The sequence below is a fragment of the Gorilla gorilla genome, chromosome 12 (genome assembly GCF_029281585.2).
Source record: "Gorilla gorilla gorilla isolate KB3781 chromosome 12, NHGRI_mGorGor1-v2.1_pri, whole genome shotgun sequence".
Lineage (NCBI taxonomy): Eukaryota > Metazoa > Chordata > Mammalia > Primates > Hominidae > Gorilla > Gorilla gorilla.
In genome coordinates, this window is record NC_073236.2 from 49,762,797 (window position 1) to 49,782,687 (window position 19,891).

At 50.7% G+C, this 19,891-nt stretch overlaps 1 protein-coding gene across 1 annotated transcript in view; it reads left to right on the plus strand.

The window, feature by feature from the left end:
• Window positions 1-19,891, plus strand: part of FBLN7 (fibulin 7) — a 48,263-nt gene that overhangs the window by 9,010 nt on the left and 19,362 nt on the right. Inside the window, exons 2-3 of the mRNA XM_019022634.3 lie at window positions 10,823-10,982; window positions 16,079-16,249. Of these exons, the coding sequence (XP_018878179.1) occupies window positions 10,823-10,982; window positions 16,079-16,249 (331 nt within the window). The remainder of the gene's footprint in view (window positions 1-10,822; window positions 10,983-16,078; window positions 16,250-19,891) is intronic.

A 19,891-nucleotide genomic window follows, 5' to 3' on the forward strand; every position in this document is an offset into this window, starting at 1 on the left:
CATATGGCGTTGGCACAGGGAGGAAGACCTGGGGTGATTTTTGCAAATCCTCCATCATAGTGACGCAAAGACTTACTCCCACAGGCACCTGTGTTTAGACAAATGGGTGGAATCAGGGCAGGGTGGTGATGGGGAGGTCCTCCTGGCATCTTCTGCTTTCTCTAGCAGCCTCCACTTCTCCCTGGCACATTCAAGAATGAGATCTACATCCTGTCAAGGGCAGCCCTGATTGCAGAGGAGAATGGAAGTCCCCTTGCTCCCTTGGGGTCATTTCTGGCCCTGGGGGCATTGGGCAGTGAGTGTAAAGGGCCCGATCCACACCATGGCCCACTGGGAAAGGAGACGTGGCCAGCCAGTTCAGTGGTTTCTTGGGCTAGCCTGGAGTCTTTCAATCAGGAACGGATGTCCTCCCAGGTCTGCTCACCCTGGGGAATCCTATTTGGCACTAGACTTGATTGCAGGCAGATCGAGCCAGATGCCTTTGAAGCTGCTCCCCTTCCCTTTGGGTACCAGCCCTCCCTCCATATGCTGGCTCAGACCTGCCTCTCAGCCAGCTGTGCCAGGATCAGGGTCCATTGTTTGGGCACAGCTGTTGACAAAGGCCTGACTGTGCTGGCCACTCTCCCCTGACCCATAGGGGCAAGGGTTTGTGCAGCCCTGGGGCTCCAGAGAAGACTCCCAGGGTGGGTTGAACTTTCTTTATCCTTTCAAACTCCCTGCCAGGACTTTCCGTGCTCTTCAGTAACTGCCTGAAACCTAAAATAAGGACACGACACACATTTTTGTTAAAGAAAAAATAAGCACCCATAATTTGACTGGACCCAAACCCATCCATTTGCACAAGTCTCAAGTACAATTTGTAACTCAAGTAAGTAAAATGTGTATCTCAAGGAAGTAATCATCTCTCCTCCTGTATATAGGAAAATGTGTTCCTCTCTGGACACCAGAATCTCTCAAAGGAGGGAGCCTCGATGGGAAGTGAGACCCAAGGAACTCAGCGTGGGGCTGGGTGCCTAAGTACTAAGATTGAGACATGACAGTTGTTCACATCAAAGACCAGAGGCGTGGGGGATATTGGTGGTGACTGGGAGGGAACTGGAAAGTCCCCGAGCCACCCTTGGCCCCGTTCTTGCCATCTGGTTGGCCACTATCTGAGACGTTTCCCCGTCTGCTGGAGATCAGTTCCCTCTGGACCTTAGATGGAAGGGGAGGGGGCTATGAGCTCTGGAGCAGCCCTTTCCCATGCTCACCCCATCTCTGAAGGAGGGGCTGGGGTCAGAGAGCAAGACCAGCAACTGGTTGCATTGTCCAGAAAGCCTCAACTGCCCCTGGGGAGCTGAGAGCATCAGATGACTCCCGGGCTGATTTGAACAAAGACAGAGGACCACTGAGCTCCAAGACAGGGGTCTCTGCTGTACCAGAAGAAAAAAAAAAAATGCATCCAGAGAAGCATCAGACTGTAGTGTAAAAACATACAAACATGTTAGTATCTCCTGAACGGGTCAGTATCACCTCAGTCCTCCTGCAATTTAGGCCTTTTCTCTGATTGCATGACAAAAAGAATCTAACTAGTAAGATAATGTGCTCATCCCACAACTATGTCCTGAGAGGCTAGCACAGGAAAGATGCTGTTCTGGGAGGCCTGAGGCAGCGTAGCAGGTGGTGAAGACTCCCAGGCCTGGCTTGATCTTGGCTTGGATCCTTCCTGGTTGACTGATCTGGGGCAAGTTCCTGCCCCTTGTGAATCAGTTTCTTTCTCTGAACAGTGGAGATAATAGACATTCCCATCTCATGGGGTCATAGTTGAAGAAAATGAATAATATTCAAAGACCAGGTCCATAACAAATGCTAAATACGTGACAGGAGAGAGAAAGATGCAGCTGACACAGTCCCCACTGCCACTTAGCTCACCAAGCAGGAAGAGAAAAACCAGACAAATTAGAAAAGCATCAGAGGGCCAACGATTGCCTAAGCGGGGTGCTGCATTGGAGGGTGGCCACGAGCTACTCCAGGTTAAGCAAGCAGGTAGGGAGCTCTCTAAGGAGGGGACTTCTAAGTCGAAGTGGAAAGACAACTCTAGAGGACTCCACTCTAGAGGACCTGGGGGCAGATTCTCCAGGCAGAGGACCCAGCCTGTGCAAAGGCCCCAAGGTGGATATAGCCTGGGGAGGTTCATGGTAAGAGGGCCTGGATTCCGCTGGCAGAACGGATTCCGCTGGATTCCGTGGGCAAACGGGAAGGGAAGGGTCAAATGACGGCGGTGTGCCTGAGTACATTGTCAGGGTCCGGGGTCTTGGAGTCTTTATTCTTGGAATAACTAACATGAATGGTGATGATGGCTAAATAAAAAGTGGGGTGTGTTTTCTGATTTTCCTACTCTCTCTAGGGGAAAATCCCAAGTGTTTCTGAGTGGGTTGGCAGTGGTGCAACAGAAATTATCCTCTCCTGTACCACGGCAGTCCTGTCACATCTCCCCTCCCTGCATCCTCACTTGCTTTCGTAAAATCTGTATTTTCCAAAGACAGAGGTCAGAGGCCAGGCTGCGTCACGCCCCTGCCTACACCCCACAAGTCTCCTCGCCGCCGTGAATAAAGGGAAACTCCTCACCATGGAGCTGACAGAATGTATTAGTTTTTCATTGCTGCCTTCTTTGATTCCTTTTTATCTACTAAACTTTCTCTCCCTTCTATATTCATATTGTGTTAAATCCCAAAAGGAAATAGACAAAATGTGCTGCCATTTTTGCTGGTAGGAGGCTCTCAGGTTGTGAGATGTGAGGAGAAGGCTCATATACCCGGCTTGTGTACCTAGGAGGGGATTGCAGCTGCTGGATGCCATGTGTGTGGACCCCAAGCTCCTCGCTTGGCTTGGGCATTGGGGACCTCAGAGACTTGCTGAAGATAATACCGAGGCTGTGAAAGGCACAACCCAATCCACAGGTGCAGGTGGCCTCTGGACAAAGGTTAGCTGGGCAGCAAGCAGGTGAAATGGGGAAAGTGAGTTTGGGTGGTAAGATGAGCAAGAGATTGTCTTTGGCTCATACTGACGCCATTCCTTCACTCCTCATTCACTCGTTCACTCGTTTGTTCATTCAAATGGGCATCTAGTGTACACTCAGATCCTATTCTCAGTGTCAAGGATTCCAAGTTGTCTAAAATTTGTTTTCTGTCCTCAAGAATGCCAAGCGGCCAGGAGAGAGGTGGCTGGGAGGGTGACCAAAGGTGGACACCAAGGCTTTCAAGGGGGTGCTGTGAAGTGAGAGGATGAATGAGGCAGGATTCACGAAGGTTCTCTGTGCACCCTTCTCTAAGGTGAGTCCAGCCATCTTGTCACACCAGGGGCTGGAGAAGGCACACTGGGTTTTAAATCCTGGATAGGCCACCGTGGCTCAGAGACTTATGCGGCTTCCGCCCCTGTCAAGTGGGTGTTGTAATGGTGCCACGTCCTGTGCTGTCATGGGTTCCTGTGTGAAGTGTGGCCGCAGTGCCGGCTCTTGGCACCTGCTGTTTTTGTCATCGCCCCCGTGGCTGTTTTAAAAACCAGACTGGAATGCGCATGGAGTGTAAATGTAGAATTACAGGCAGCCAGCAGGGTTCAAACTCAAAGTACCCTGAGCATCCTGGGGTGCAGAGCCCCAAAGGGAGGCTCCAGCTGGAGGGCTGGGGTGGTTAATTTTATGTGTCAATTTAGTTAAGACGTGGTTTCCAGATATTTGCTCAAACACCAGTCCAGATGTTGCTGAGAAGCGATTGTTTAGATACGACTAGCATTTAAATCAGCAGCCTTTGAGAAAAGCAGATTCGCCTCCTAATGTGGGTGGCCCTCATGCAAAAGACTGAGGTCCCCTGAGGAGGGAGTTGGGTCTCCACACTGCCTTCTGCCTTTGACCTTGAGCTGCAGCATCACCTGCAACTGGCCCTGGGTCTCCAGCCTGCTCCTGCCCTGCGGAGGTTGGACTTGCCAGCCCCCATAACTGCTTGACAGTTCCTTAAAATTCCTTAAAATTGGACTTGCCAGCCCCCACAACTGCGTGACAATCCCTTAAAATCTCTTTCTCTCTCCATATATTAATAAGTATGTTATATATTACAATATTACATATGTATACGTATGCATGTGTGTGTATATATGATATATATCTCTTTCTTATTGCTTCTGTTTCTGTGGAGAGTTCTGACTAATCCAAAGGCCTCAGGCAACTCCCCAAGTGAAATTCTCTCACTTCCTCCAGAAGCACCCACTTTCTCTCCTCATATATGTGGGTGCTGAGCAGAGGTCTCTGGCATGAAGAGTAGTCGAGGATTTATAACCCGCCTCTGGCTCGGTTGAAAAATAAAAATAAGTTCTGTAGAAAGCACATTCACGAATTCGACATGACTCAGACGCTGAAGACTCCGAGCCTTGGCCAGCAGGCACACATTTGGCAAGTTGCTCGGTCCTTTCAGAGACCTAAGGCATCAAAACATCTGTGTTCCCATTAACAAAATGCTGACATGACGCATAGCTGTGGCTTGGGAGAAACCAGCGTGGGAGACGGCCCCTCCAAGTCTAGGGGTCATCCATGGCCATCGGAGGTCTCGTTGTTCTATTGTCACCAAAGAGGCTCTCAAAAGGTGTCACTGTACCAAGACTGTCACTGTGAGGAAGACCATCGAGCCAGGTTACGGGAGAACAGAAGCCCCAGGGACCAGTCCCCATGTTTCCGTACATACCCCTGAAGCTTCTCCATACCCTCTGTTGCCTTCAGAGCAGGTTCCGGGTGAGCCCAAACAGCATGGGGGCCTGGATGGGATGGGAGGGGTCAGGCCTGCTGGCAGGGGACCGGGTGAGCCGGGGGACACACACCCATCCTTGGCTGTGTCCACCCTTGGACCAGGAGGTAGGGTCTGGGGGTACGAAATGTCTCTGGAGGCCCAGCCATCCTGCAAGTGGTAGTTGGTTCTCAGAGGAAGGGAGCCTCGTGATCTCTGAGGAATCTTCCGTGGACCCGCTGGAGTAAACACTGTGCGAGAAGGGGCTGGAGGGGAGATGGACAAGAATTCCCGGAGAAGGGCAGGGGTGGATGGAGCGTTCCATGGGCCTTCTTGCTTCCAAGAGCCTTAAAACCAGCTCCTCCCCTCGCCCAGCTCTCAGCACTGGTCTGCGTCTTCCAGAACCATCCATGCCACCTCTACTCCAGCTTGGAAAAACCTGGATGGGGTGACATCTGTTGTTCCTTCTCTAACTGGTTCTCTGCAAACATTGCCATTGGTGTCAAGTTAGATGAAGTACTCACCCCTTTAAAGAGTTTCATAACAGAAACGGTAAACCTTGATATTTTTCTACTCAAAGATGGAAGGTTTCACTGCATGTCTCCTCTTAGTTCCATTTCAAAGAAGTTATTAATTCAAAGAAATGGAAACTATTCGTCATTATTTATTGTCAATGACATAAGTTGGGCCACGACTGGTTTTGAAGGGATGAAAATTTACACCATTTGAGGGGATCTCTCTAAGAAAAAGATTTAAAACGGGGCGCCTCAAGAGCCCTGGAAGAGGCCTGGGAAAGTGAGGACCCAGACATGGCAGCTTCCTCAGCTTCGAGGGGACGGCCTCTGGAACACGCTCTGTCCTTCCTGGGGTGCAGGGGCCTCCCCTTGCTGCCCTGTCTGGATCTGACCTTCACCCAATCCCACCTTGGAGAGTGGGAGGTCAGCTTCGAGGGCTGTGCAGAGCCTGGGGTTGCTTTTCACAGTTGGGACCTGGAACCCTGAGATGGGAAAGCCTCACCCAAAAGCCAGCCCTTCACTGAGCAGCAGGTGGACAGCCCTTGAGGGTCCGGCCGGCTTCCTGTCCATCCCACAGCCCCTCACAGCACCCTTGGCCTGACCTCGGCAAGGGCCACATGTGCATGGAAGGAAATGGCCTGCTTCCATGCATGGCTCAGAGCAGCGGAGGGTGGTGGGTTTGGGAGGGGAATGGCAGACAACTGTGGCTGTGGGCAAGGAGCCCCCTGCCCAGACTGAAAAGAGTGCATTGAGGAATGAGAATTGAGACTCAGAGACAGGCCGGTTGCTCTGCTCGTTAACATGAAAATGATGCCACAGCCAGTGTTGAGGGGAAAGAGCTGACATAGAGCCTGCATCCTGTGGGGCTGCGTGGTGACGTCTGTGCAAGGGAGTACCTGTGTCTAACCCAAGACTTGAAACCCAACGAAAAGTTAACAGTGGTTGTCTCTGGTTGTGGGACTTGTTCTTTGTTTGAATGCATTTTTCTGTATTTTGAATTGTTTTGCAGAGATTATGCTTTCTTTTTATGATCAAGCAAAATGATAAAGCTTTCTCAGCTTGGGAAAAGGGGGCACTGGGGTCTCAGGCCCCTCACATGACCTCATTTGTCCCCATAATGTGGGTCTCATGGGTGCATGTCTTGGTATGTAAGGATTCCAGCTTCATCATCTAGCTTTGCAAAGGAGCTCGGTGATGCCTGTGCCTATGCCAACTCAGGTGACAGATGAGCATGGCATCCAGGACCTGCCCTGTTAGGAGCAGCTGCAGCTCAGACCCTCAAACCTCATGTCAAAGGCACGGATACTCTCTGCTTCTCGGGCTCCCTGGCCCCAACCCCGGCATGCTTGCTTGCCGAGAGCAGCAAGATGCTTCCTTGTACCACACTCTGTTTCATCAGCCTCACTCCAGAGAGGTTAGAGGCTGAGATGGGCCACAGCCTCCTCACCTTCCCTCGGCAAGTCAGCCTGCAGCCTTTCTGTCTCCCTCCCCGCCTGGGATGGAGATGCAGCCTTGGTTTGCTTGGTCTTGAAGATGTTTAAGGTTTTTCCGTGGTAACTGGCAAGCAGGGCACATCTCACCCTCAATGAGCACCGGGGAGAAAGCAGCTGGCGCCTGTTGCCCACGGAGCAGGAAGTGCCACCGGAAGCAGAGGGCAGTTGTGCCCGGAGCCAGCAGCACTGGGGTTAGAAATACTTGGCTGCCCAGCGGCCAAGTAGAAGACAAGACCCTGTCCCTCCACACACACTCCCCTGCTTCCTTTACTTCCTGGAGCCCCAGGCCATCACCCCAGGTTCCTGGCAGTATGCTTGCCCTTCCCAGCACAGCCTTTGGCACAGATTTCTCCCAGCTTCAAAACTGAGCCCTCCATGTACCCGGGGCAGCTGCGGCTCCGCAAACCCACTTTCAGCTGTCAGGGCGTGGCCAGCTCGTAGCGCAGGAGGCAGCTGCTCGCCTGGCTGGATGTGGGCAAGGACGTCTCCTCCACCTTCCCTTCACGCTTCCTGCCCCCACTGCCCAGGTGCCTAACCTGAACTTTGCACGGGAGTGAGAAATCTACTGTGGAGCATTTGGGCTCAGTCCTTTCAATCCCTAGTGCAAATTCATCAATAAGATCATTCACCACACAGGAGCCTGTGAGAACAAAGGAGGCAGTCCATTGGGGTGGCCGGCGGGGCTGGGTGGGAGTCAGACTTCCTGGCCTGGCTCTACTGCTCCTAAGCCCCATGATTTGGGGGAAGGTGTTTGACTTTCAGCCTCCATATCTTTCTCTATGAAATGGAGACAAGCCCCGTTTCTCCACAGGGTTGCTGCCAGCCAGTAGCTGAACTATTCTTTGTTACAGCGAAGAAGCTCTTTGCAGACTGAAGTACACAAATGCAATTGACATATAAACCATGAAGTCATCTATGAAAACAGAGCCCCCCTTTTTTAAGGAAGGGGAAGTGGGTGTGGGAAATCAGGTTTGGGTGGGAGGGCTGCACGGTGCTGGGCAGGTACGGGGTTGCAGGAGGTCGCTCCTGAGTGCCCCAGGACCTGCGTGGGAGGGACCACAATGTGGGAGGAGGAAGGAAAACAAACCAAACTTCTCTTCCGAGCAATTGCGTTTGGGGCTGTGCCTCGTCAGGCCCTGGGTATGGTGGAGGCCCAGGAGCCCCCGGGATTAACGAATTCCAGGGGCAACTGGGGATTCAACTGTGTCAAAAGCATCCATTCAGTCTGGCCAGTGAGTCATCTGTTTGGTGAAATCTCCACGGTACAGAGGCCTGGCAGCCTCCCTGGGAGAGCGGCAGTGGCTCCATTCCCACCGCGGTGGTGGTGGTGGTTGTGGTTGTGGTGCTTCGTTGGTGAGGCTGGAAGCCACCCTGGCTGTGGGGGCCACACACCTCCCTGCCACTTTACTGTTCTACTGTATTTTAGAGAGTTTTTTTGAATTATAAAACCAATACTCAGTAGAAAAAAGATTAAGTAGAAAAAATAAAATTAAGACTGGGTGCGGTGGCTCACACCTGTAATCCCAGCGCTTTGGGAGGTCAAGGCAGGCAGATCACCTGAAGTCAGGAGTTCGAGACCAGCCTGGGCAACATGGCGAAGCCCCGCCTCTACTAAAAATACAAAAATTAGCGGGGCATGGCGGTGGGCACCTGTAATCCCAGCTACTAGGGAGGCTGAGGCATGAGAATCACTTGAACCCGGGAGGTGGAGGTTGCAGCAAGTTGAGATTGTGCCATTGCACTCCAGCCTGGGTGATAGAGTGAGACTCTATCTCATTAAAAAAAAAATTAAATTAAATTAAAACATAATCCATAAGCCTATCCCTAAAGATAACCATCATCGTCTTGATGTGTCTCCTGTCTCCTGTGCAGGCAGCAGAGTCCAGGCTGTGCTGTTGTAACACACAGCCCCCAGTGAATGTGAATGTGAATGGCCTTAGTAGAGACCTGCTTGCTCCACAAGGCCGAGGTCCCATCCCTCCCCACTTGATTCACCCCTCCTTTACTATTTTTCATGTCCTGGCTCTTTTTCTTAATTAGGTAATTAATTTTTTTGAGGCAGGGTCTCACTCTGTCACCAAAGCTGAGTACAGTGGTGCAATCATGACTCACTGCAGCCTCAACCTCCCAGGCTCAAGTGATCTTCCTGCCTACAGGCACGCACCACCATGCCCAGCTAATTTTTTATTTTTTGTAGAGACAGGGTCTCAGTCTGTTGCCCAGGGTGGTCTTGAACTCCTGGATGCAAGTGATCCCAAAGTGCTAGGATTACAGGCGTGAGCCACCGCACCCAGCCTGTCCTGGTTCTTTGGTTCTTTTTTTTTTTTTGAGACGGAGTCTCGCTGTCGCCCAGGTTGGAGTGCAGTGGCGCGATCTCGGCTCACTGCAGGCTCTGCCCCCCGGGGTTCACGCCATTCTCCTGCCTCAGCCTCCTGAGTAGCTGGGACTACAGGCACCCGCCACCTCACCCGGATAATTTTTTGTATTTTTAGTAGAGATGGGGTTTCACCGTGTTAGCCAGGATGGTCTCGATCTCCTGACCTTGTGATCCGCCTGCCTCGGCCTCCCAAAGTGCTGGGATTACAGGCGTGAGACACCGCGCCCAGCCTGTCCTGGTTCTTAAAGGCAGTTGAGATTGGAAATATTTAGTTTGGTTTTGTTGTTGTTGTTGTTTTTGAGACAGGGTTTCAATGTTATCCAGGCTGGAGTGCAGTGATGTGATTGCAGCTCACTGCAACCTCCCTCCCAGGCTCAGGCAATCATCCCACCTCAGCCTTCCAAGTAGCTGGCCCTACAGGCATACATCACCGGGCTCGGCTAATTTTTTTGTTTTTAATTATTTTATTTTATTTATTATTTTGAGACAGAGTCTTGCTCTGTTGCCCAGCCTGGAGTGCAGTGGTGCAATCTCAGCTCACTGCAACCTCTGCCTCCCAGGTTCAAGCGATTCTCCTGCCTCAGCCTCCTGAGTAGCTGGGATTACAGGCACCTGCCACCATGCCCAGCTAATTTTAAAAATATTTTTAGTTGAGACTGGGTTTCACCATGTTGGCCACGCTGGTTTCGAACTTCTGACCTCACATGATCCGCTCGGCTCAGCCTCCCAAAGTGCTAGGATTACAGGCGTGAACCACCGAGCCTGGCTGAATTTTTAAATTTTTTGTAAAGATGAGGTCTCACTATATTGCACAGGCTGGTCTCGAACTTCTGGCCTCAAGCAATCCACCCACCTTGACCACCCAAAATGCTGGGATTACAGGCATGAGCCACCGTACCCGGCCAGGAAACCTTGAGAATTTTAGCATTAAGTAGAATGGAGAGTGGCCATCTGCCATCTAGAAGACATCACTAGAAACTAACACTGCCGATGCCTTGATCTTGGACTTCTAGCCCCAGAACTGTGAGGAAATAAGTTTCTGTTGTTTGAACAAGCAAACAAAAAGTATGATGCTTGATGCTGCTTTAAGTTAGGTAGCCTTTATCATGATAAGCATGATCCTCCATTTTCTGCCTTTCTATGGCTTAAAAAAAAAATCATCAGAACTGAACATTGACTTTTATTGAATGCCTCTTTAGTGAGTTTTTTTTTTCTTATTTCCCATGTTATATGTCTTTAAAGAATAGGAACCATTGGGCATTCCTGTTTTGCCTGTTTTACATGTATTATTGGCCCTTTGCTTTTAAAAATGTCTAAGAGTGACAGAAAGAAAATGTTTGCCAAGGCCCAGGGTTTTCAGAGCATTAACTTAGAGTGAAGAATTAGAGAGAATCTCTCAGAGTGGCAGCGTAGTGATTATAAGGCTCTTTGGGTTCAAATAACTGTTCATCCACCCGGTCATTTAGAGTCATCCGTCCTGCCTGCATTTTGTTTTTGTCAAGGGGTGAACTGGGGCTACCATACGTGTACTTGGGGCTGTCCAGCGGCAGGTCACTTTTACGTTGCGTTTAGTGAGCTTCAAACGCGGTTTGGACCCCGTGGCTTCGGTGATTTCGGAAGCTCAGACAAGCATGTGAGACTGAGTCAGTCTCAATGGGTGGTGGTGGCGATGTCTTCTCTCCGCAGAACTGTCTCAGCAAACAGCAGCTCCTCTCGGCCATCCGCCAGCTGCAGCAGCTGCTGAAGGGCCAGGAGACACGCTTCGCCGAGGGCATCCGCCACATGAAGAGCCGGCTGGCCGCGCTGCAGAACTCTGTGAGCAGGGTGGCCCCAGATGCCCTTCCAGGTGGGTCCCCACGTCGGCACTGCTGGGGTGGCAGCGCAGCACTCAAGCACTCTCCCCGAGATGCTCCCAGCTGGAGGCCCCCTCGTCACCCCTCACCCTTCCCCCATCACCTTCCATCTTCCAACTGTGGCCCCCCTTTTTTATTTATTTATTTATTTATTTATTTATTTATTTATTTATTTATTTATTTGAGATGGAGTCTCGCTCTGTCCGTCGCCCAGGCTGGAGTGCAGTGGCGCAATCTCGGCTCACTGCAAGCTCCGCCTCCCGGGTCCACACCATTCTCCTGCCTCAGCCTCCCGAGTAGCTGGAACTACAGGCGCCCGCCACCACGCCCCGCTAATTTTTTTGTATTTTTAGTAGAGACGGGGTTTCACGGTGTTACCCAGGATGGTCTCGATCTCCTGACCTCGTGATCCGCCCGCCTCAGCCTCCCAAAGTGCTGGGATTACAGGCGTGAGCCACCGCGCTGGGCCAATCTGTGGCCCATTTGTAAGCCTGGTTGGTGGCAGTGGGGGTGGGGTGAGCACATTAGAAAGGCAGTTGCCCTCTTTCTTCTCCCTCAGCCTGAATGTCACCCCTTTTCTTCTTAAGCCTTTTCATTCTGGCCTTAACAACTGTCATGTCTTCATACTGACCAAACTGTTGCAAGGCGCCACTTTTAGATCACGCACTGCTTTTCCCTTCCCCATCCACAAGTTGGATCCAGTTTTGGTTTTGTTTTCATTTTTGATTTTACTTTAATATAATTTTTTAGAGCAGTTTTAAGTTCATAGCAGAGTTGAGTGGAAAGCACTGCATTCATCCACACCCTCTGTGCGTGCGCGCACACACACGCACGCGCACACACACGCACACACACGCAGACGCGCACACGCACACACGCACACACACGCACATGCGCACGCACACACGCGCACACACACACACGCACACACACACACACCCAGCCCGCGCCAATGCAATACACTGGTTCCAGTCCATGACCAAGGTTGGCTCCAGTGCTTCAGGCGTGAAAGTGCACCCTCCAGGGAGTCCCCGTTAGTACCAGGACGGTTGGGAGGGAAGGGCTGCTGAGGACAAGTTCCACTTGTCTGATGAGGTTACAGCCGACACCCCAGACTCCCTCCCATGAGGGCAGGACTCTGACAGACACAAGGGCACTTTTTCATGCTTGCCCTATAACAGCTTTCACACCGTCAAGACCCAGAGATGGGCGGCTGGTTTTCCTCCGGTGTCTTAGGGTGCTGGGGGGCAGGGGCCAGTCATCATGTTCATTCAAAGTCAGGAGCCTGTGGAATATCTGACATCATTTACTCACTGCAGACACATTTATCAAGGGCTGTCTTTGTTGAGTGAGTTGAAGTTTCCTGGGGAAGGCGTTGGATTTCCTACCTTCTCGGAGATGATGGTGGCAAATCCAGCTCTCAACGGCACTGAGTCCGTTCCTGTTTTCCTTGGCTCCACAGCTGCAGAAATAACCACCAGCCAAGCCTCACACTTTCCAAGGCACTGTGAGGCCCAAGCCCTCACTGGGGCTCCACACACCCCAACTCCACGGGGCAGGCAGGGTGTCTTTCCTTCCTGCCTCAGATGGGGAAACTGAGGCCAAGACAAGTAAGTTAGCGGTCAGAGGTCCCTGATCTAGTGATTTTTTTTTTCCTGCTCAAGGCCTGACTCCACAAAGCCTTCCTTGTTTTCATGGGGTCAGAGCTGCCTGCGGTCCCTGGGAGTTTCAGTGGAGCCCACAGGGAATGTTATATAATTCCCCTGCCCATGTGAGAGGGCCCTGCCCGCTAGACAGATAGAAAGGCAGTTATTATTACATTATTCATCCTCCTTCCCAAGATTCAGGGGCTTTCATCTCTGAAATGTACAACATTTTTTAAAGTGCCAAATTCTCTTTTTAAAAAATCGCCATCATGTATTGTATTTCTAAGTGTGTGGGGGACCCCGTGCTGGGTACTTTATGCGTGCAGAGGCTGATCCTGTGACAGCCCTGCAGAGTACAGGCAGCTGTCAGGATCCCTTTTCAGGGTGTGGTGGGGGTTGGGCCGGCACCTGGAGGAAAGCCAGACACCTGCCCAGATCAAATGGCACATAGTGGGAAAACTACCTTATTGCTTTTTAAAAGAGAGACAAGGTCTAGCTCTGTCACCCAGGCTGGAGAGCAGTGGAGTGATCCTAGTTCACTGCAGCCTCCCAGGCTCAAGAGATCCTCTCACCTCAGCCTCCTAGGTAGCTAGGACTACAGGTGCACACCACTGCACCTGATTTTGAAAATTTTGTAAAGATGGGGTCTCACTATGTTGCCCAAGCTGATCTTGAACTCCCAGGCTCAAGTGATCCTCCAGCCTCAGCTTCCCAAAGTGCTGGGATTACAGGCAGGTGCTCCTGTGCCAGGCCTGTTTTGCCTTTTTTTTTTTTTTTAAGGGAATTTGCTGGGAGTCAGGAAGAATAATTTCCAGTTCTGGAGAATTCTTGGTCTTCCTCTCTGGCTTCCATATGAAGTACCTCCCTCCTGTTTCCTGGGTGCATCATCACAACCCATCAGCTTCAGGGTTCATCCAGAGCAGCCTCAGCGGATTCATGTCCCCATGTTGCTGAGACTGCTTAACTGTGGGTCTCACTCCTTACATGCTAACTTCACCTCAGAAGGCGCAGGGAGCTTCGCTGTGGCTCTGCACACTCAGTAGGATGTGCTTCTCGCCAACAGAATCAACCAAAGGACACGTTCTCCTTCTGTCACTAGAGAAGGGCCTTCAGCTCCCGTTTGGGATGTGACTACAAATTGATTTTTAATTAATTTGTATCCATTAATCCACTCCATTCACATTTATTAAGCATCCATTAAGTGCCAGATACTGTTCAATCTATTCAGGTATGGTGTATTTGTGAGTTGCAGGTAGTTTTCTTTTGTCGAGGTTTTTAAAGATTTTTCATCCCCAAAGAGACCCTACTATTTTCCCCCAATGCATTTTAAAACTCTTTAACGCAATAAAGTACTAGATGTAAAAAAAAAGAACTATAAAGTAATTTATTTCAGAGGCTGAGGCAGAACCCCGGGAGCAGCCGAGTCCTGGGACGTGAGCTCTCACTCGCTTGCTACTCACAAGGTTATTACCACTGGGGGCCAACTTGGAGCTTTACTCAAGGAAGGCGATGCAGCAATGGGCAGATATTCCCCAATCACCAAAGGCCACTGAGCATCCTCGGAGGGTCCAGCACCTCCCTCCACCCCAGCTCAGGCTGCCACGGCTGCTCCTCAAAGAACCCCAGGTTGTGTCCGGCCCAGGTGGGATTTTGGGCAGGGCTACACCATCCTGCCAGCTGCACTCCTGGACAGGGAGGCCCATCACGCTCCTTAGTGGCCTCTGGTCCAGGACACCCCTGATCAGTGCATCCTCATGGGGGATGCTCAGTGACTCTGTCACTTGCTTTGACCTGCACAGTTGAAGCAACAGTTCTGTTTGTGCCTGTTTAAAATACGAACATGGCAAATGACACTTGGAATTTACCTTAAATGCATTTTAGAAGTGGCTCTGAATTTCCATCTAAACTGAATCCAAATCCAAGCCATCCTAACTTTGGGCATTCACTCGTCGCCCATGCGTGATGCTCTGTTGCAAAAAGAAGAGGAACAGGCTAGCTTCACCCCGTCTCTCTCCAACCACATCAGTCCTTCGGGAAATCTTCGCAGAGCAGCCAGGATTCGAACCATGTCCCTCATGCTCAGCTACTACCCTGGCCTGAGCTTCCCTCCCCTTCCTCTTGTACGGGCACTTCACAATCAAACCGCAGCAGGAGTGCTGCTGAGAGTCAGGCTGCTTCCTGCCTGGGCTCAAACCTCCAGGGGCCCGGTCTCACACGGAGAACAAGTTGCATGGCCTTTTTGTTTTCTTTCCAATGCCCCGTGTAACTCTGAGCTGTCTTGATCCTGTTGCCTGACTCATGTCTAACTACTTTCCACCTCGTCCACTCTATTCCAGTCCTGTTGCCTCCTTGACATTCCTCAGACCTGCCAGGCACATCCCCACCTCAGGATGTTTGACCAGCTGTCCCTCTGCCCTCCCCAGACATCTGTCTGGCTGTGCCTTCACCTTCAACTCGTTCTGGTGAGGCCTGCCCTGACCACTGTATTCAAAATGATGCCCTCTCTCCGGCATCTCCAGCATCATTCCCTGCTTTCATTTTCTACATGGCCCCACACTTCGCCATTGCTTATTATCTCCCCTGCTAGATGGTGGGCTTCCTGAGGGTTGGGTTTTGTCTATTTTGTTCATGGATATAGCCCAAGTCCCTAATATAGTGCCTGGCACATAGTAAAGATGCAATAAATAAGGCTCCATTCATTCATTTGTTCAAGAATGATTTATGATTTATCCAGTATTCACTATGTGCCAGGCAGTGGGCTGGTGCTGGGGATACACAGGAACATAGGCCAGATGCATTCTGATGGAGAGGACTGACAACATATCTAGAAAGAGGCAAGTCAATAAGAAAGTTCGGATGGTTACAGATACTGAGAAGACAGCAGAGTGAGCGCCTGGGGAAGAGTGTCTGGGGAGGTCTGGGTTAGGCACGGTGGCCAGGGAACATGCGGGGAGCTGGTGGCATATGAGTGGAGACCTGGAGAGTGAGAAGGAGCCAGTTGTGGAAGCTCTGAGGAAAGAACATTCCAGGCAGAGAGAAGAGCAAAATCCCAGGCCTGGAGCTGGGGCTGAGCCCGGCTTGTTCAGGAGACCTAAAGAAACCCAGTGGGGTTGGAGCTCCAGAAAATCAGAGTGAGTAGGTGGCAGTGATGAGGCGGATCATTGCAGGGTGGGCCTCCCATTCTTCAAGGCCTTGCACACAGCACTTAGTGTCTCTGAGCCCCAGTCTCATCACCTTTTGCTAAGCAGGCATCGTACCACCCATCCCCAAGAGAGCTTTGAGGACTTGATGAGACGCAGCATGCAGAATGACCAGCACAGTGCACAGCCTGCAGCAGGCATGCAACAGAGGGCACTTCAAGATGGGGAGTCCTGTAATTCAGTAATGTCTAAGGGCTGTGGTCCAGGATGAGGAGCTCGTAATCCTTCCATCTCTCCTTACAGTTTCCTGCCCGGCTCTGAACACCCCCGCAGACGGCAGAAAGTTTGGAAGCAAGTACTTAGTGGATCACGAAGTCCATTTTACCTGCAACCCTGGGTTCCGGCTGGTCGGGCCCAGCAGCGTGGTGTGTCTTCCCAATGGCACCTGGACAGGGGAGCAGCCCCACTGTAGAGGTATCGTCTCTCCTTCCCATCCCACTGCGCTGGACCCATCACAGCATAGCAAGGGTTTCTTGCATAGAAAGGGTCATTGCTTGGAACATTTTCTGCTTGGTTCTTTAATCATTCCTCAACCACAGAACAGCAGCCAATGTGCCTGATCACTCACCTCCATGCCGGGTTGGCGCTGGTCTCTATCTGTATGAGCTCGCTATATCTTCACAATAATTTAGTCTTGTTTTGCATATGGGGAAATTGAGGCACACAGAGGTTAAAGAACTTGCCTAAGGTTACACAGCTAGGGGGTGGGGGGCACAGTTAAGATGCTTCACACCTGGACACTCTGACCCCACAGTCTGTGCTCCTTCACACCACTCTCTGCTCTGGACACCAGTGACTTGTTCTTATCAATGTGAGGGCAAGAAGCTGCTCATGGGTTGGGGAAAGGGACCAGAGGAAGGTACTGCAGGATGATGCTGCTATGGCTGCTCCGTTCTGGGCCTGCAGTCTGTCTGTGAGGCTGCTGGTAACCTCTGGGGCTGAGGAAACTCCTCAGGTGTCCTTTCTGTCTGCATTGGGACTTGGTATCAACAGGCTCCAGGAGAGTCCACTGTGTGGGGGAGGCATGAGAAGGCTTCTCTCTGTGCTAGGTTTAAAAACAGCACTTTTTTGATATAGAGGAAAATTAGCCTTGGCACAAAAAATCTGTTGGCTTTTCAAAAACCCATGGTCAAAAAAATCTTGGCTACCAGTCACCAGTCATTTTCAGAGCAAGGTTCGTGGGACATCTGCTGAGGCAGAATGTCCATGATTCTAGCCAAAGAGTTGAAGGAGAAACACGGACATTATATAAACAAGAAGATTGCAAAGAGCAGAGTAGAGAGAGGACTTTGTTTTTGTTTTTGTTTTTGTTTGAGACAGAGTCTCGCTCCGTTGCCCAGTCTGGAGTGCAGTGGCATAATCTCAGCTCACTGCAACCTCTGCCTCCCGGGTTCCAGCGATTCTCCTGCCTCAGCCTCCTGAGTAGCTGGGACTACAGGTGCCCACAACCACGTTCAGCTAACTTTTGTATTTTTAGTAGAAAAGGGATTTCACCATGTTGGCCAGACTGGTCTCCAACTCCTGGCTTCAAGTTATCTGCCTGCCTCGGCCTCCCAAAGTGCTGGGATTACAGGTGTGATCCACCACACCTGGCCAAGAGAGGACTTTGGATGCTTAAATTACTTGAAAACATAGAGGAACTCCAGAAAGTATGCCATCCCTAAAGATGAGTATGGATTGCCGTGAGAAGCTCAGGGAAACCAGAATCACATTTACAATTTAGGCTTCTCTTTCCTGACCCCTGGAAAGAGTGATGATGGTTCAAAGGTTGATGACCGGCTCTCAGACCCACCTAGGAACCAGTCAGGAAGTACAAGTCATGTAACATGCGAACAAAACAGGGGAAATGCCAATATCTGGTATTTACTTACTTGACTCTGAAAGATCTCAAGCCAGGTTAAGCACCTCCTGGGTGATAAGCCATGGCGGGGGAGATGGGTACACACAGATATTTCATTTTTATTGCTTTGGGTGTCAGTATTTTTAACTTACAGATTGAGTTACAGACCCTGGTTGGTTTCCTTCTCGGTCTACTCAGCACTTTCAGGACCCATTTGCATTGCCACGTGCAGTCTGCTCCAGTGCCTCTGATAGCTGCCTCGTCCTCTCTGGGGTGCACCCCCACATCTGATCTGTCCACCCCGTGCCGTGGGCACCTGATTGCAGTCAACTCCCGGCCACCACAAACAATGTTGACAAGGCCTTCTTATCGCCCTACTTTGTCTCTGGGCTGTGTATCTGTGGCTGGAGGGGGCCTACTGGCTTCAGGCTCGCTTTGAACTGAGCACTGCCTGCCACTCAGCAGAAGGGCTGCACCTGCCCACGCGCCCCCAAGCGGTGCTGCAAGTGAAAGCACATCTTACTTATGTGTGTGCTGTTTTTTCTTGCTTGCTCAGATATTATCCAAATATTCTGTCCTCAATGGCGACATACTACAATGCACATCATGTGATTAAAATGAAAAGATGAGTTCATCAGAGAAGATAGCAGAAAGAATGCCTTTTTAGGGAGATAGATACAAAACACTGGAGGCCCAGGAACATAGTCGTTGAGAAGTGACTCAAGCAAAGGAACACGTGGTTACTTGACAAAGGTGGAGACCCAAAGCGCTCCCCACAGTACATCTCCATCCTAGTGGCTGGCCAAGAATACCTTCCTAGAGGATCCTGGGTGTGTCCACGAGCTTCCTTCTTGACCTTGGGTGCTTTAGTTATGCATTTGCACCTGCCTCGCTGCAGCAGGACCCCCTCAATGGAAAAGAGGGTCCTGCCACGTCCTAACTTGTGCCATGATCTCAAACATTCAGGTGCTCCAGAGTCACCCAGGAAGCTCATGAAAGATAGATTCTGAGGTCTCAAAAGACCTATCCAGTCGGAACTTTTACAGATGAGACCCAAAACATCTGCATTTTTAATATGTTCCCTAAGAATACTGCTGTTAACTAAATTTTGAGAAGCACCACTTGGTTCGTTCTTGCTATTGCCAGAAGCAGAAAATATATTGAAAATTTTGAAGTGCTAATGCATTTTGGGCCCAAACCAGTCAGAATGACTGCCAGCCACAGGCAAAACAGTAGACAGATGTATGTGTGTCATCTCTGTCCAGGAAAGACCATGTTATGTTATGTTATTTAAGTTATGTTATGTTATGTTATGTTATGTTATGTTATGTTATGTTATGTTATGTTATGTTATGTTATGTTATGTTCACTGCTACTTGCCCTAATGTTTTGGGAAGGCCAAGCCAACTCTTACAAAGATCAGAGCCCACAGCCCTGCTGGGCAGACTTCCCTTTCTTGAGATGTGGAGGGCAGACTTTGCCTGGAGGACCATGGTGCAGAGCAGACGGTCCCACCTGCCAGGCGTCCAGCAAGCCTACTGACCTTTCCTGTGGTCCAACGTGGTATCCTCCCGAGTCTTGCCCTTGGACGTACCAGCTCATTCCAGATGCACCTTGTGCTCGTCTCTCATCTCCCCATAGCCTCCTGCATAGCCCTTTTTCCTTCTACCCTGACTTCCACACCAAAGAGCTGCATGATGCAGCCCACCTTCGGGATGCTTACTCGGGCAGCATGTGCTATCAAAAACTTGGGAAGGACTAACTCAGGGAACAAGGTGATGGCCAGCCCAGGATGAGATCTTAGATGGAGATTTTTCTTCTCTTGAAGCATAGATGGGGCCTGGGCATTGACCCCATGGTGGTGATTGAACAAAAATACTCATGTGTCACAACCAAGCTGCTCCAGCAGCTGCTGGCCACGGCCCCTCCTAAGTGAGTAGACTGTGCCTGCACCGACACTTCTGTTCTCAGCAGGAATTGATGTGATTCATGGTTGTTGTCTCCAGCAAGAGCCTCAAAGCGGTGTCAGCCAAACTTGCCAGGAGGGAGAAATAGTGCTCCTGACTGCTGTTTGATGACCAACTGTGACAGTATTAAGGGTGTGGACGGGACACAGGCTGGAACTCAACAATCTAGTGACCAAACCTAGAAACTTACCAGCAACCACTGAGCACACCCACTGCATGTTCCAAACCACCAGTCGTGTGGTCGCCATG